Raw genomic sequence first — 18,803 nt, forward strand, 5'->3', positions numbered from 1 at the left:
ATCTAGGCTGAGTCATCGTGTGAGTTTCGATTAAATAAATTCTGCATTGGACTTGAACTGTACGTGTATTTTTTACAAGTTACATCCTGGTTGAAATGTTATGTAGTCATTTTTATCCCCTTTGACCCAAAACTGGAATAAACACAGGCAGTTTGTGTTTCGTTTTCATTCCATTTCAGAGTTTCTTTTTGATCCGGAAACCACAAACACAAAATTCCTCTTGATACTCAGATCCGTCTTTATAATCGGATGATAACTGTTCTTCATAAAGGACCACAAGTGTTTATGAAGATTTGAGAAAATAAAGGTTCAACGAGTAGCGTGATTCCGTTTCTCTGATGAGCCCCATTTGACAATAACAATCATAATTACAGCATAGCAAAGTACATCACCGATTTCAGTATCAATTTCAGTATCGAAAAATCTACTAAACCATCAATTAGAGACTTAATTCCCCCCCCCCCAAAAAAAAAAACCCGAGAAAACTCTTCGGGTTGCGCCCCCCCCCCCCAACACACACACACACACACACACACACACACACACACACACACCCACCCACCCATACTTGTTTCACATGACTAGTGTGGACTTTCCATTGCTTTCGTGTAGTTAAGAAAAACCAGTGAAAAACTCATTTTTCTCAAACTGTGAAAACTCTTTCAACCCAATTTTTTTTCTATGATTCCCTTTAGTGTTTCTCTTCATTCTGCTACCGATAAACCTAACCCAAAAATGCCTCTAAACCTGTTTTCCAGAAATGGGGAAACACTGTGTGGACGTGGGGTAAGTCCACACAACGTCGGTGCTACCTACATTATGTGGACGTCTTTTGTTCGGAAGTCCACACTGCGTATGTAAGACAAGCTCACCCACCCACACATCTTTATTCAAGTATATAAACACCGGGCGATCGTGGACCCACTATTTTCGCTAATCCTCGTTCCTTTGTTTGTAAGGATTTTTTTGAGGTAAAATCTTTTGTAGGATGCCCTCCTACTAAGTCTGCCATATTATTTCAACGTATCTTGCGCAGATCAGATAGATCAGTCGTCGACAGACCATCCGTGCTAAAAGGAGGCCTCACACCATCTTCCTATGATGGACATGACGTCTTTGACGTATTTTTTTTTTTTTGGCCGCTAAAGGTTTCATGAACACAAAAGCGTCGCCAGGGGAGGCTGATAACATATTCGCCGACGGACCATCCGTGCTAAAAGGACAACCGGCATCCGAAAAAAAAAAATCAAAAAAAGGGGGGGGGTGGACAATAATCGGACATTAAGGGGTGCACTTCATACCGGTGTTCCGTGAATTTAGGACTATATGAAATACGGACTCATTGGTAGTATTGCACATGCCTCAGTGGTGATGATTAGGAGAGTGACCGGTCAGTTGAGAGGGTTTAATCAAGGATTACGATTTTCTTAAAGTCCGATTTTCATATGACACCGACGGATGTTAATGGGGCAAACGGGGGTGTCACACCCCAACCCTCCGCACCCACAATGACTTGTAATAATTATACACTTGACTTGAAAATACAATACGTTAATTGTATTTACTTAATGATTACCCTGTGTACTTTAAAACCAAACAAAAACAAAACAGATTACCGTAGGCAATCATTTTGAGTTTTTTTTTAACAGTTACTTCCTGAATGAAATGGTATCAATGGCAGTGCGCCCTCTTTTGTTTTGTTTTCATTTTCAGATTTTTAATCGAGTAAAACCTCACACATGTTATACCGCTGCATTTTCACATCCTGTACAATTAGTCTTGAATGTCATTATTCCCATTTTAGAAGTTATATCAGCATCAACATGCAATGTAAGATGTTTAAAAGCATCTAGGACGATTCCGATGTTACAACAAGTCCCTTTTGTCCATTTTCATCAAAACCTCGATGATGAAATTTGTAAGTATCAATTCAAAGGCATGTTAGTCTACTAAACCATGTAAACTGTGCAGGGAAAAGGTGTGTAGATATACAATTTTTTACAGTCTTTTTTTCTATTCGCCACATACCGAAACAAAATATAAACCGTATATAATAAGTGGATTTTATCGTACACAAATGTGCACTTGATTTAATGAATTACTGCAAAACATGTGCATACGTTACTAACGTTAGCAAAGTTACTAACGTATCTGGCGTGACGGGCTTCTTTTAGAATCCTGCTGTTCGTAATATAAGTAAACATCGACTGATTTGTCCTGGCTTCAGTTCACGTCAGACTGAGAGTAACTATGCAGGCTTTGAGTAAACTTACTGTCTTTATAGCAACCTTTTTGATAGGAATTTTTACACAACTAGCGTCTGAGTAATCCTCAATATTGTAATAAACAAACGACGAAAACTAAGTGGCTTTTCAAAACAAATTTAAATTAAAAAAACGAGGTTTCCCAACTGGATGTGTTTAGATGAAAGCCCTACAGATAGAAAACTTTAAAAGAAAGGAGTTCAAGTTAAGAAAATGTGGTAAAAATGGATCAAATTGAAGTCTTGAAAAATACTTCCGAAATCTTCAAACCAGTGTCATCCCTTTTCCGCTCGTCAGTGATGCCGTGATATTTGTTTGAATCTAAAGAAAAGTGTTTCCTTCTCAAACTAAGATGTTGTCGACAGTGTAAATTGTAATGAATTTGCTTTAATATAAAGATATACGATTTGTACATCAGCGCTTTTATACGTTACTCTGGAATAGGACTGAGTAATGATATTGTATTACAAGAAAATATCTTGATATAATTTTACGGCTATTAATTTTTTTGTCTTTTTCTTTTCTTTGTAGTTATATTGTATTACAAGAAAATAACTTGAAATAATTTTTCGGGTATTACTTTATTATTTGTTTCTTTTGTATTGTTAAAAATAAATGCATTGTTAAGTTTAACGATTAGTCAAGTTAACTAAAAAGGGACATTTATGTACATATCTTGGATAAAAAAATTTATAACACAGTATATAATCTGTGTGTACCCCTGTTGAGTTTTCTTTCGATTTGAAGTTAAAAACCCAAACATCAAAGTGGGACATTATGTAACACAGTGAAGTATTAGTATCGCGTAAAATCATTGGTATGAGCACATCGTCCATGATTTGCAGCGAAATTTAAAATTACAGAACAATGTTTCCATAATTCTAGAATTTGTTTCATACAATTGATTAGATTTGCTTAATATCACGCCAGCACTGGGCGATGATTGGCTGAGCTGGCATGGGAACGATCATCACATTCATCTAGTTATCGTCAAACTCAGGCTTGATGGTGAAACTATAGTAGACAGTCGATGACAAGTAATCCTGTAAAATCAAGGTTAAAAGTACTAAAATGCATCATTGAGAACTCAGGTTATAATCCTTCAATTTAGAAAATAGTGTTAAAAATCCTATTACGATATATCCTGTAGTACCGAGTTATAAAAAGAGATTGATTTTCCAAAAAAAAACCAACCGTTCAATACAAATTAGTAGTCAAATGCACATATTGCAACTAAATAAAGCTCATCATTGGAGTAACGGGCACATTTGACATTAGTTTCCAACTATACGTACATTTGCATCCGGGTTGCAGTTCATTTCCTCCAGAATTTCGACTAGTTTTCTGAAACTGGGTCGGTCGCTAGGTTGCTGCTGCCAGCACTTCAACATCACATTGTAACTTGGTAAAATATCGAGGGGAAAACGATTATAAACTTAGCTTGGAGAGTGATCAAGTCAAACGGATAATATAATTTGAGCCATATAAAAAGATGGCAGCAATAGACGAGCTTGTGAACTATTAGAACACTTATTTATTAATAATTACTCCCTCAAAATCCGGTGCAAGTTTGACTGTCCCCAGTCAAACAGAACGGTGTTTTTTACAGTGCACTGTTCCAGGAGAATAGGCTTGTTTTCCTTACATTTCACCAGCGCAGTTTTCCGGCTTGGGCATGCGATATCCATCCAGCAGTCTTTGGGCCAGTGACTTGCTCTCAATACCAGGGTATGGGGTGGATCCTAAAACAATAAGTTATGAATAAGCCGGACTGCAAATTATCCATATCCTTTTAATTCCATCAGAAATGGAAACATAGATACAAAAACAAACTTGCTCTGTAGCTACTTATATTTCTTGGACGTGGACACTGTATAATTAAATTTTATAAAGGTATACGTATGAGTAAACTGTGCTCTGTTCAAAGTATCTTATTTGCTGCAGTAGTAGTAGATTTCAGATAAATGCTATCACTTAAAAACAAGTTGTGGAGAAACGCAAAAACACGATGAGAAGATGAGAAATGAAGCACCTACCGTACGTCACAATCTCCCAGAGCAAGATGCCAAAGGACCACCTGGATGGTGCGATTGAAGATAAAGAAGAGTAAAACACAAACCGGACAAAGTATCTTCTCCAAAACCATAAACACATGCCTCATCATAGGTCATAAATTAGCAGGATATAATTATTTACATAATTTGTTCAACTTACACATCGCTCTTGGACTTGTAGACACGACGCGTCAAAGATTCGATGGCCAACCAACGAACAGGAATCCTGGTCTAATGAACAAAGGAATAACTAAAAGTTACTTAACATTTTAAAGTGAAAATACAACATTTGCAAACATAAAAAAATAAAACTACCAAATCATTTTGAAATACCTTGCTGGACTGTTAGTGAATGACAGTGTAAAGCATCCTGTAAAATCATGGCACCTGGTATACTGTCATTTTCAAGAAAAGTGGTATTTTTGTATCATTTTCCAACGCTGATCGGCCGATCAGCCGATCAGCGTCGGAAAAAAACTGGCTTTTTTTCAAATACTGGCCGCAGTTGACCGTCGCACTTGTTTGCAATCGTTTACACACCTATGAACGGGTACAAGCCAGCTAGACTGGTTCCCTCACCTTACAATTCCCCTATATATGTAAACTGCTCTGTTTCTTCTTAAATGGAGTCAGGGAACCAGACTAAAGGAAAATGATTGTTTTTCTTGGTTTTTATAGCATTTTCGAACCCAAAACCTCAAAAAAGTCAGTGTGACTATATTTGCTATGTATTTCTAACCCCCCAATTCCATCCATTTCTGAAAATTACAGCAAAAGCAAATGATGTATATTCCCTTTAAATTACTTCTTTATCAATATTATTATACAAAAACAATGTCGTGAAAATTGTAGAAACAATTTTTTTTTGAATGTCATCTTAATTTACCGAGGATTTCTGGACATAGATGTCTTCTACTCTGGAAAGGCCAAAGTCAGACACTTTGGCGGTCAGATCTTCAGAGAGAAGGATGTTCCTTGCAGCCAAGTCGCGGTGGATTATCTAAATACAAAATTGTCGTTAATGAATTATTGTATTACAAATGTATTCCAAAGGATTTTTTTTAATCATTACGTCTCTGTATCCACTCAAATTTTAATCATTACTTATATACTAACAGCTAGTAAATAGGAACAAAATTGTGTTGAAAATTTTAAAATTACAAACGATCCAAACAGAATCCTCCTTTTCGTCTCCAATTAGAGTATATATGCAGAATCTAGTTTTTACAGCACATTAATTAAAAACATACATATAGTTTCTCCAGTTTTGAACGTTCGTTTTTGTTTATCTGTTTTGTTGAATGTGTGACTTGCCCCCGTGTTGGACAGATGTTCCATTCCTTTGGCCACATCCAGACCAAACTTGAGCAGGTTGGAAGAAGTCAGCGGCGACACATCATCTTGAGAGCCAGCTGCCCCTTGCTGCTTAGGGCGAGTACTCCTCAGATAGTCCCGGAGGTTGCCATTAGGTAGAAACTCAAGCGCCACGTACAGAATTGCTATCAACACAATGGAAACACATTGGTGAAACTTTCAAATGTTGTTCTTTGCATACTATTGTACCGGAAAGTGTAAGGACTTCAGTGCCAGTTTATTCCTAATACATTTTGTATGGTATTCCATTGCATGAATGTGGCTGACTAGCTTAGTGTCCAGTGGAGATGCTGCTTGCATGACATTGGTTGGCCTAGGCACGTAGCCAAAGACAACACACACTTATGAGCCCAGGAGTGCTCAGGCTCATCTTATAGGATAAGGCCTACCCCTTAAAGCCGATGAATGGGCTAAATTTCGCGGATGTATAGACATTCTATTGAGAAGAATCGGAGTGTTGAGTGGGTTTTTTTTATTAAAAAAACTACTTTCTTTAATACAACATGAAGACTCAAACTTTAATACATCTTTTGGGGTGGTATGTCGTGTAATGGTAAAGAAAATGTGAACAAGAAATACGGTCGGAAAACAGAATTGGGTAAATGTCTTCTTATGTACCTTCGTGCATGCATGCACCCAGTAGACCAACGATATTGGGATGGGGCTCAATGCCTGCCATTGTCTGTATTTCCTTTCGAAAATCATCCCAAGTAGAATCTGAAAAACTCCCTGTTCACAAAAATCATTGTACATTTTGTAAATTTAATTATCACTGGTGGTATCGTATCTTTTATAAGGTGAGTTTGTACAAGTGCTTACAGGTGTTTTTATCAGTATGAGTAATTTTTAAGATCAAAAATGATTTGCATATTAATTTGCGTATGAAGTTGCATATAATACAAAGACTATTTACTATATTCCAATTTATAATATAAATAAAAGTGACAAGTTTCTTTTTATAAGTTCAACATTTCAGACCGTCTTACCTTTCATTGTTTTGATGGCTGCTTTGGTGACTTTCCCTTTAATCTTCACGCCTCCTGCGCGTACCTCACCAAAGTTACCCTTACCAAGAATCTCATCTGTGATTATCAAATTGCCGCGTTTGATTTCCAGTTTAGACTCCCAGTTTGGAAGGAACCCAATACTCTCGTATGGAACGGGGTCGGTGTTGTCCTCATTAAGTGACTCCATTTTCTTGTTTTTAGATCTTGGGTTTTCAGAGAGAACCTTATAAATTAAAAAAGAAAATAAAAATAAAACGAAGATGATCATGAAACAACCTCCAAACCACCGTACGTAAAACATAAGTAGAAAATTAGTGGATAACTTTTATCAGGTTCTTGTTTTTAATTGAATAATAATAACACGAATTTCCCCTGAACCTCGACGTAAACTTAATTGTCATAAAAAAAAACATATCCTGGACTTATTAACAGTTCACGGTTATTGGAATTGTGTATGTTATTGTATCAGCTATACATGTATGATAATGACTTACCAGTTCGTCAGTCGCAGTTTGTGAACGACCCGTGCTACGTTTTTTCCACAGGATGAATGCGACGACGCCAATCACAACCAAGATGAACACGACAATCCCAAGTACAACAGCAGCGATAATAGGCCCTGAATTGGAACTCGCTTGCTCAACTGCAACAAAAGAGGTTTAAATAAAAACACATTCAATATAGTCCTCGACATCAAAAAATTATTGTTACTGCTAAACAATTAAAAATCTTACCTTTGATAGTCAGCGGCTCTGAAAATTCAACATTGGCCACCTAGATAATAAAGCCAAAAGAGTTTGTTAAAAGCTATGGAATAAATGTAACAATAGCAATATTGCGAGACTAAAAAAAAACACATCAAGGTAGAGACAAATCATTTGGTCAGTTATCACGGATCTCCAGTATAACAACAAACATTCCAATCCTAAAAATAATTCAATTGATGTGAGATTCAAATTTCCAGTCTCAGGAAAACTCATTCCAATCTTGAACATGGAATGAAAGCCAATTTGCCGAATAACTTCAGGCACAATAGCTTGTTAGTCAAAGGCTGTGCGTTTGGGGGAGCAATTGAAGACAATTCTAGTTTGTGACCCTAACCCCTTGTGTGAAGAATACTACTACATTGGGGAATTCAGGACCAGTCGGCAAAAAACCGTATATTTTAGTTTTGTATTAAAACAGAAGCAGACGTATCAAAGCACGTACCGATTCGTTGCCCTTACTGACAGACCCAACACGAATGTTGTACACAGCACTCGTCTGCAGCGGAGCGTTAAAGTATCCACCGTACATTTTGGTGTCCCCCACTACAAATTTGTCAGGCACGCCCCCTTTGGGGAGTTCCGCTGCTATGTAGTCATTGGGGGAATCTTCGAAATGACTTGGAATAAGAACATCTCTCCTGGTCACAGATGAAGACCTGGTCTTCTTGACATGAACAACGTACGATCTGCAGTATATGGACGATTAGCTTAATTTGTTACATTTTATACAAAAACTCAAAATGGGTTATTTAATTGTATTTTGATGGCACATATACTGTAAAATTAGAACTGCAAACTTCAATAAACTTTTCAAAAGGAAAGGAGACCAATGAAGATATTCATTAAAGATATTCATTAATGTTAACAATGTTTGTCGATTTCTAAAATTCACACCTATAGAGAAAACTGAGGTGACATGAATTGCACAACATCTGCCCTGGTTTGAATTTTGGTTAAAATTTAAATGGATGATGAAAAGCAGTTTTTATTTTGCAGGATAAGTGTTACACAATATTAACATATATATTTGATAACATTCTGATTCTATTAGCATTTGATGCATTCCAACAAACCGAATGCAGTCCTGTATGGTACTCACTCAATGAAGTCATCACCAGATACTGTGGTAGTTATGCCAATAGTGACGGTAGTATCTGTGGCGTCTCCTTGGTATGAAATCGGTTGAGGCGGTGCAGGAAGATCTATGGCACAGTATAATTGAAATAATCGTTAAAACCTGCAACAGCGGAGAACGATTTCAACTATAAAATCTATGGAGAACCATACTTGTTGGATTTTACCATTTTACAAAATTAATGACAACTAAATGCTCTAAATTGTTAGGCTTTTTTTCATACTCTGAGATTGAATCTGTTTGTATGGGTTGTTTCTTCCACTGTTATGACAAAATATTATTCGTTATTACATGTACAACATAATTGCATTGCCTTACCTGATTGTGGTTTGGTGAAAACTTCCAAGACTGTATCACGTCCTATGAACAACTGATTCTCCGCTGCCACTCTGAACTCATACTTTGTACCAGGCTCCAGATGGTCTTTCACAAATGGCGGACTCTCCACTTCATTCCTTTCGTATTCGTCAGGTGCAGTGAAACCAGGTTGATGAGGTTTGTCTGTCGCTCGGTACGCAACCTGCGAGGTTGAAATGTAGGATTTTGATGAAAAAAGTCACGTTTACTATGCCTTTTCTGCATTCGATGAGATAGTGTATATTAAAGGCAGGGGATTTATTATCCTCTATATCACCCTTAGCAAAATAACTTCGAAAGGTGAAAAAGGCAGTAACAGGGATTTCATGGAAGTATGAATATATTAGCGAGACTAATACCTTGCTAAGAATAGAATAGGCTCCTACTGTTACTACCTAACTACCTTTTACGTACGTGTTAATATTAATACTGTAACACAGAGTTGGATAGTCTGTAATAGAAAAGTCACTTTCTAAACGTTTAACTCTGTAAATCAGACTCGCATATGTCCCTCACCAACATGGTACATGTATATAATATAAGTAAGGTCTCCATACGTACGACCAAAGTGATTTGTATTCATTTCTACCAAGTTACCACCAGGTTATAGCTTATTTTCTCGGAACACCTGTTCTAGACTTGACTAGTGTTGTTTGCTTTGCTACTGAAGAGAAATAATAAAAGACGTACTATGTATCTTTGTATTTGCCCATTCGGATTGAGCGGCGGCTCCCAGTCCAAGGTGATTGTTGAATCAGTTCTGTCTGTCCAATGAAGATTCCGGATTGGTCCAGGTTCTGTAAAAAAACAACAATAGAGATAACGATTTAGCTTTAAATGTTTAAAGTTGAATCTGTGAGTTAGATTTCGGCATCTGCCAATTAAATAATTAGTAACTCCAAATACACGCAAGATTTTGCTGATCACAGACATAGCCGAAGCTGTACAGCTGGTTTTGTTATTTACCAAACGTGTCAAAGTATAGGGCGTACAGAATAACTGATATGAGCCACTGATACCTCGTATTCTGGTCACTGCAGTGATTTCAGTAGTCCAAGGCCCTGCACCAACTGACGTCTCGGCTTGCACCTGGTACAAACACATGTAATGTTTCCCTTCATAGACGAACCAACAAAAACGAACCGAGCAATTCGATGTACATGCAGTCAATACATTTAAGGCACATAAAAAAATAGATTTGTTGTATAGGAACTTCACTGCACGTTGTTTCCGAGAGCCTCAGGTCTGAATGTTTGTATTATATGCAGTTGGGCACACTGTCACTTCTACAGCGGTGGCCCCCGTCAATGGCGAAAGCTAGCTATATGCTTTGTACAGCATATATAATGGTTTTATCAATTTAAAGTAGCCTCATTGGGTGTACAGTGATCACATGCCCGGATTCGTCATTGAATGCAAGGATTAAGTAATCAGATTGAATCCGTAAGTGTTACACACGTCAGGTAGAATTTAAACAGACCTGCAGGAAGGGCAAGGCCAGTTATCTTATGCATCAATTGCACCACGTCGTTGATAGGTGTTGGGGATCCTGACTGTCCACTCCTCCAGTACCTAACGTTGTAATTGGTGATGATTCCTTGTAGAGGGACGGGCTCTGACCATTGGAGAGTGATGGATACGTCATCAACGTTCTGAATGACGACATTCAAGGGTACTGTGGGCTCTGTTGAAGATTGTAAAAAAACTCAAGTATCTGATCATGTTCGAAATGACCAAAAACAGTAGTTTGATCCTACAATAATTATGAAAACTCGATCAAGGGTTTGGTATTTGTAAACTTACTTGCTTCATCAGTTCTCTGAACCTTAACGTCACTGTAGGGCCCTGCCCCAGTACTGGTGTTTGCGGCAACTTGAAAACTGTAGTTAGTGAAGGGGATCAAGCCATCTATCTCAACTTGTTCGGCTGTCGATACATTTAAGATGAGTTGTGATCCTGGTCCACTCAGTTTGTACGTGTAGCCTGTGATGATGCCTCCTCGACTTCCACACGCTGGCTGACTCCAGGAGAAAGTCAGGCTGCGTTTCTGTGAAGTGACGACAACTTGCTGTGGTGGAGCAGACGGTCCTTAAGGTAAATTATTGTACGAAGGAAAAATGATTCAGATAAATCATTGGCATTGTTTGAATGTGCCAGCCTCAGAGTTGTCAAAGTTATGGGTTTACTGAAAATGGTCTTACCTTTCGTGCCAGTTGTAACACTAATTTGCGACGTTGGTCCGTTGTTTCCATCTACATAAGCTTGGACTTGTATGATATACGTCGAGTAAGCGACCAGACCAGGTATTATTGTAGAAGTAGTTCCCGAACACATGCAATGCTGGATGTATGTGACCGGAGTGATAGGCTGACAACCATCTCTGTCAAGGAGTGCATAGTGAACCATGTAGTTGTCGGAACAGAGTACCTCACGCCAGCTCAATGTAACGCTGTCCGAATCTACGGACGTAATCTTCAGCGGATGAACTGATGTAGGATCTGAAAAAAAAACCACATTGGAATGCAACAAAATTTATGGCTGAAAATATCTTCCTTGACAACATTAGAATGAAATACATTCGGACAAATATTTGTCAGTGAGTTTTGGGTTAAATAGGGCAGTCTTACAATTACAAGCAGGGGTAATGTCAGTTTAATTTGTCTTTGCATAAACACAAATGTATGATTTATCGGCTATGATGCAACAGATTATCACATTTTAATCAAATTCGAAAGAATTGTTTACCGTTTCTTATCAATGTGGTACCAGATGTCGACGATTCGGGTCCCTGCGTACCACTGTACTGTGGGCGAATGTAAACCATATAAGTTGAACGAGATATCAAACCAGTGATGACATGACTGGTAGTTTGACCATCGAGTGGACCTGGAAGTGATACCCGCTGTGGAGATTCAATCTCTTCGCATTGGCCCCTGTTTGTCAAGGCATACTCCAGTATGTGGCCAGAGACACATGGATCTGGTTGCCAGGAAACTTGTAGTTGATATGGAACGTCGGAAAACACCTTTAGCCCCAGAACGCCATTGTTAGCTGCAATTAAATGAATTGTAAAACAATTACACCGAACATTTAAAACGTTTATATTACAATTTGGAGCAGTTGTTAGAATAATTTTAACAATATTTTTGTGTGCTGTTTTACCCATCGCCTTCCTCGAGAGTGTGCCATGTCGTAATCATCTGCACAAACTTCTTTAATCGTGCTTACTAAGACTATCTGATGCTTTTGTTGTTTTGTTCGTAACTTCCATCCACTTATCAGTAACATCTGGGTTAGAGTGTTTGTGACTGAAAAGATTCAATGAACTTACGAGAGCACTGGCAGTTACTTCCAAAGTATGGTGGTATGCAATCTGAAAGGAAGGATAAAAAAATGTGTCAGTTTATCAGATGTAACGTATATATATACACATATACATTGAATTTCACATTGTGTCCTTAAAAGTTATCTTTACTATTTATTACTTTAATTATATATTAACAAATATTACTTTATCAAGCTTCAGTGCAATTCAAATCCACATTTCTCTTACTTCCAGTACATTCTCCTGTATCCTTCTCGCAGGAGTCGTCAGATGGACAGTGACATGTCTGCTTACAGTCGGCTCCATACTTCCCTTCACTACATTCTAAAGTCAAAACAAAAATACTCAGATGAATAAAAGTTGGTATCTTTGGACATAAAATAATTCATTCCTAGCATATGGGACGAATCAGCAAGGTTCAACATAGACTAATTGGAAAGAACATCTCTGATAAAATCAATATCAACTGAAGGAAAACCAAATTAGCAAAAGAGGAGTTAGTTTGTTGGCAATATAATTATCAACAAGTACCCAACACGAAATAGTGGACAAGATATGTTGCCAATTCCGTATCCTTCTCACAGAAATCTCGAGATGGACAGTGACATGTCTGCTTACAGTCGGCTCCATACTTCCCTTCAGTACATTCTATATGCGAAAACAAAAATACTAATGCGGCATGCCTTATATACGGGAAGAAAACATATATGATCTTAAAACTGTACACTTCAGGGAAAAACAAAATTAGCAACATTCAAAGTGATTTTTGGGGCAATCTTCAGACCCGGGGTCTAAATATAGAAACCAACGAGTTCCCAGCACAAAATACTACACACTATTTTGATAATTCCTAATACCTTGCATGCAGTCTGGTCCCATATACCCAGCAGCACAGGAACATCCGTAAGGATCAGGAGAACAGAACAAACGACCCCGGCAAGCGTCGTTGTGTGGATCAGCGCTATCAGAACAGGTATGACTAGCATTCTGGCCAAAGACGTGACGCCCGTGAACTGATTGCAAGTGAACAACAAATCCGGAATTATGTCTATATAAAATCAACATTTTTGGTAGTCTGGTTGGTGTGGCGGTACCTTCCTTGCCTTCCACCGCTGTGATCCGGGTTCGAATCCTGCCTGGGCCAATATGTGGATTGGGTTTTCAGTCCCTGAAATTCCCTTGATTGAAATTCCCTTGATTCCGTGGGTTTTCCTCAGAATACTCCTCTGGGCCTTCCTCCCACCTCTAAAACTGTAATTTCTTCACATTGTCTTCTCTTTACTGGGACACATGGGACCTCAGTGGATTCCACTGAGTGAGTTACCCGGTTAAAATAAGAAATAAAATAAATAAATAAATTGTATATGAATAAAATGTTCACCATTAGTACCAAATAAGAAGATAATGAATTGATACCTTGTTGACAATTTTCTCCACTGAATCCTGGAGGGCAGATACATGTTCCCGTCTTGGCATCACAGATACCTCCATTGTAGCATCGACGACAGGTGTTCTGACATGAAGGTGGGCCCCACATACCAGCTGCGCATTCTGAATGTTCAAATTGCACCAACAAACAAGTCATTTTGATGAGCAAAAAAGTAAAAAGGTGATATAAAATTATCCTTTACATTTCCTTGAGACATCTTTTTTACTTTGCCATTCATATATTTAACTGTATTTTAGACGTAATATATTGTACATTATTATATTAAACAAAATGTTACTATAAATTATATGTTAAACTAACATATGTCGAACATTTAGATGTCAAAACTGTGCATGTGCTAAATAGTATTTCTTATAAGCATCAGGGGCAATGTGAGGAATTGTTGTCCGCCAACCTGACAGTAAATCTGTTAAATTTGTTATAAAAAAGTTAAGAATTCCATATTTTTTTTTTTATCAAACACTGCACAATTTGGAAAAAATTGCCAACTTTTGGAATGTTTCACGGTACATTATCTTTACTCCATTCATAAATACAATAACATAGTGTGCATGTCTATATGCAAATGTTTTTCAGAAATGTGGGCCTAGTACAATACGGTGTCGATCCTTACACATCCGATTACACAAATCGAAGATTGGGCCCAAAAAATAAGAAAACAGCGAACATTTACCTCTTACGATGAGTCTGATAAAGCCATGGAGTTGCTGATCTTCTTCACCATCTATGAAGCAGCTGTATATTCCCTCATTGGTCTTGCTGACATTCCCGATAGCCACGCTCAGCATGCCATCCCATTCCTGCACGCTGTCTGCATTGTGCTTCCATCTGTAGTTGGTGTTCGGTGAATTCACACTCTCCATCCGCAGAGTAACAGACTCTCCAACACTTGCTGTCTGTGTTCGCAGGAGAGGACGTGTGTGAATGGTGCCTGGTGTAGAACAAACTAACAGAATGATAGCCGGGCAATGAACTACAATGTAAAATGCTTCAGATCTAATACCAATTTTCCAAACATTTATTGAGCTTGCTATAGTTGCGCGAAAGCCTGTTTGGATAGCGGAAGGGGGTTCAACGAAGCTTTTAACTCAAACTAAAAAATAGAAATAAAAGATACTGGTCAATGGAATCTAATTTGTTCAGGCCTTTTGAAGAAATGTAATCTTTTTTTTTCATAATAAAGCCCTGAATGATTAAGGATGGATTCGGTTATCGGTAAGGTCCGACACACCTTCAAACTTTAGAAACACATGCACGCGTAATGTTGGTCAATGTTTTGAAATACAGAGCATAGGCCTAATACGTTCACTGTCGATTTTAGATCTTTTAAAAGAGTCCAATACATGCCTTCAATCACAAGACTAGTAATTTCCTGCAATACCATTTGAATGGGATATTCCTAACTTCACGAATGTTTAAGTCCGATTTATTTCATAACAACAACAAATAATCATTCAAGGGAAAATGACTAGCTGCAAACGTAGACATTGGATTGAACAAAGCAAAAATTGAACCCCGACCAGTCTTGAAGCTGCGACTTCAAGAAGATTTACGATCCAATCCCGATTCAGTCAATATTCTGTGCTCAATTTTATCCTTTTTAGCTCTAATACGTTGTTATTTTGAAGAAGAAGGGATGTGTACCATCTTTGCGTAAGATCACTGTGCGTATCGTGGTAGCCATGCCGTTTAGAGCTGCAGTGCCGTAGAAGACACCTGTTCTGCCAATCCCACCATCTTGTGGTAAGCTAAGCAACCTGGCTGTACATCCCAAGTTGGCATCATAAAACCCAGACGATCCTGCAGGAAGGTTGTCATTGCTCCCTCCTGTCGTCAATTGGCGACCGAATGAGACAGCAGCGGCGATGTCTGTCGGACTTTTGTAGGCTGCTAAAGTTGCATCGTTGTCACCTGTGGATCCAAGCCAAGCAGGATTGGCAACCAGAGTAAAATCTACACCGCCTACTGCATAGAAAAACGAAAAAAAGAGGAATCTACAAGATATTAGATGTTCATTTGTAATGTGATCAATTTTAGGAGATATGTTTTGGTAAATTATTATTTAAAAATGTTTAACTAGTTTGCTATTCCGATGTTATGGGATGTGATGCCGCAGCTGTCATTGACTTTAAAAACCAATTTATGGTGGCTCTATAATTGAGAACGTTTATGCACAATTTTCAGCATAGGAACTTTTGCACTCATGTGCAGATTCATTCAATTCACTAAGTGGCAAACAGCTGAATTAAGAACTCGCACAACATTATTCAAATTGTTTTTCCACATTGATTAAAATTGATTACCTCTCAGATATTATGATTTTTTTTCAAATCAAAAAGATTTCAACAAGTACAAATGTTACATAAAATACAAAATTAATTGGATTTGAAAAAAGGGCTTGACCCTTACACACAAGAGCAACATGTATAAGCTAAGATTGCAACATATTAATTGGCACTCTTGGTAATTCACTAAAACAAACAAAAAACAATTAAAAATGTTAAATGTTGAATCAAATGTGAAGTTGGGAATCTGCGGTAGCTTATTTTTTTCCGGCAAATTATCATTCTGCGAAATTTTGGAGAAAGTGAAAATATATCGTTAACCATGTCATTGCCCTTGTGAATATCCTAAATAGTTCAAAGCAACATAACATAGGACTTTTGTCTTTGCTTGTGTCGCAAACAAAGTGGGAATCCTTGCAGACATAATGTTTATCCATCTCACCTGCAACGGTGGAAGTCTCCTCAGTGTCTTGGATTTCCTCCACCATGACTTCGGCCAGACTCAGAGCAGTATTTGTAGTTAGTTCCACACTGACGTATCGAGCGGAGACGATGGGATCCGCGATGAAATCAATCACTGCTCCGTTAGTTGCCTGAGAAACTGTGACTTCGTCTCCTATCTGTGTATTCTGCGAGAAATCTGCTGGATCCAAACCAGCACGCACTACAGCACCTTCCAATCTGTGCCCTGCAGTAATTTGTAAGGCCGTAAAGTAATCGGAATTATTTTGACTCATGGGTTTTGCACTTCCCTGGTAATTGAAGACCCCAAATAGTATATGAGGAGTTGAATATCACTTACATATAGCTATAATAAAGTTAGATATATTTAAAGATTTGTAATTTTTCTTTATCAAACTTCAACCGGTTCGTCGAAGTGAAACATAACGGTATGGATTTTTTTGTATTAATACCACACCTAAGTTTCAGGAAGAATTAAAAATGAATTTACGGGGAGCTCACTGTATTAAACATTTTGCAAAATTGATTTCCGACATTAAGCTTTGGTGCAAATGCCCACCTGAATCAGTTCGGCTGAATTGAATTAATGACAGAATTGCATCGTGTCTATGTTTTACACAAATTCTAACCTTACTCTATCAGCAAAATACCCCCATCTGGAAACGAATTTTTGACACACTGCGATAAAAACTGGATTGATAGTGCTGAACGTTAACTCCCAAAAAGTAACATGTTCTTTTCTATAATCGCCGAACGCGGCTTGGAAGACATGCATAGAAAACTTACCATAGCCATTTCGGTTGATTACTGTAATTTTCGTCAAGCAGTAGATAGCCTCAAGATCTACTCTCCACCATTGATTTGGGGCAAAATCTGTAACATAATTAAAACATTTGTCTACGTTGCCTCGTTTAGAGAAAAAGTGGGAAAACTTTGTGGCGACAAACAAGTGTTTATCATACCAAATTAAATGAGATTATCAAGTTTTTTCTTCAATATATTAATACGTAACGTGTTCGGCATGAGGTACCGTCGGGATATGACACAAATCAGGGCAGTATTGTAGTGTTATAAATAATATTCACAGGCATTTATTTTCGACGGTTTCGATAGTAAAATGATACAACATTAATTAAATTATACCAATATTGAATGCTTCGAGTGGTGTAGTAAAACTAGCCTCCTGGGGTGATCCATGGACATTCTATTTTTCCGAGGCGAAGCTCTCGGCCAATCAAGACACAGAATCTGTGGTTGAGGTGTTATAATACCTAATATTCTATGAACCCATTTTTACCACTTATTTATCAACGGAAATCTCCTTTCTTGGCTTACATAATCAAAGCCGATAATACAACACGTCACAGATCATCCCTTAATTTAATTATAAAGGTGATCGAGGTTGAGATATTGTGTAACCCCTGCAATGCATTAAGGGCCTGTCACACTATTGCAAATAGACCTAACGTGTGCCCGACTTTTTGGAAATTTGGTGTACGTTCGTGTAAGTTGTCATTCGTGCGTGACACGTTTGGCAAAAGTTGTATTCGTTAGCGGTTCGTAGGGGTTCGCAGAGGTGGCTGGGGTCTGGGAAATTTTTTAGCGGGCGACAACTTAGTGATCAATACGCTATGTTCGTTAAGCATTCGCTGTGCAAACCGTTTCGCACGTTGGGCGTAGGTTGCTTCTTCGTCAGCTGTTTGGACATATACGTCCAACCCAAGGATCTTTGTCATATTGCGAATGCCCAACATATACATAGAGTATGTCTAATAACGAATGGCTGACGAATGTGACGACGGGGACTTGGAGAGCGTAATTACGGGTCAGCGGAGACACGTCACGTGACCGGCCGCAGCACGCTAGGCATACGTTGGCCGTTCAGCATTCGTTGGATGGACGCTACGCATGTGCTGTCATGCGTTACTATGGACGCTAGTTATACGCTCAGCATTCGTGTCTCATTCGTTGGGTATTCGTCTTTACGTCACGAACAAAAAAACAGATTTTGGAGGAGAATTGGAGTGTATCTGGACTTTGCCAAATTTTGAGAAAAAAATCAGTATGCTCGGGCATAAGTTAGCTCTATTCGCTACTATGTGACAGGGGCTTAAGCTATTAGTTGTGATATGATCGGATAATGCAACGTTAGCAAAACGGTTGAGAGGGGGGGGGCGGGAGTTTTGAAGGGGTGGTGACTAATGATATGATAGTCCCTCCCCCGCTTATAAAAGTGAGGGAGTACATATTCCGCCGTTATCACCCTGATAGACGCAAATAATTATTACACGAGGTTACAAAGAAGGGCACCCGTTTTTTAAAA

The 18,803-nt window shown here is 38.3% G+C and overlaps 1 protein-coding gene across 1 annotated transcript; it reads right to left on the reverse strand.

Annotated features, from left to right (window-relative positions):
* Positions 1-2,952: 2,952 nt before the first annotated feature.
* On the reverse strand, positions 2,953-18,216 carry LOC119736724 (angiopoietin-1 receptor-like). Its single transcript, XM_038210737.1, has 29 exons — positions 18,150-18,216; positions 17,276-17,353; positions 16,461-16,718; positions 15,378-15,695; positions 14,407-14,664; positions 13,700-13,834; positions 13,141-13,296; positions 12,512-12,607; positions 12,290-12,331; positions 11,704-12,009; positions 11,160-11,456; positions 10,762-11,046; positions 10,439-10,642; positions 9,978-10,073; positions 9,649-9,755; positions 8,920-9,121; positions 8,566-8,668; positions 7,909-8,152; positions 7,434-7,473; positions 7,194-7,342; positions 6,679-6,922; positions 6,311-6,421; positions 5,633-5,817; positions 5,205-5,318; positions 4,479-4,549; positions 4,301-4,341; positions 3,910-4,006; positions 3,560-3,665; positions 2,953-3,307 (listed from the first exon to the last, which is right to left on the reverse strand). The coding sequence occupies exons 1-29, from the start codon at positions 18,214-18,216 to the stop codon at positions 3,245-3,247; spliced, it is 4,473 nt and encodes a 1,490-aa protein (XP_038066665.1). The 3' UTR covers positions 2,953-3,244.
* Positions 18,217-18,803: the final 587 nt, after the last annotated feature.

The sequence above is a fragment of the Patiria miniata genome, unplaced genomic scaffold, assembly GCF_015706575.1.
Source record: "Patiria miniata isolate m_02_andy unplaced genomic scaffold, ASM1570657v1 HiC_scaffold_3, whole genome shotgun sequence".
Classification (NCBI taxonomy): domain Eukaryota; kingdom Metazoa; phylum Echinodermata; class Asteroidea; order Valvatida; family Asterinidae; genus Patiria; species Patiria miniata.

Coding starts and splice junctions, on each gene's coding strand:
- LOC119736724 (XM_038210737.1), bottom strand. CDS start 18,216: ATGACAAAGATCCTTGGGTTGGACGTATATGTCCAAACAGCTGACGAA. Junction 7,474..7,908: donor TCAGTAAGGGCAACGAATCG/GTACGTGCTTTG, acceptor TTTATTATCTAG/GTGGCCAATGTTGAATTTTC. Junction 4,550..5,204: donor TCTATGTCCAGAAATCCTCG/GTAAATTAAGAT, acceptor TTTGTTCATTAG/ACCAGGATTCCTGTTCGTTG.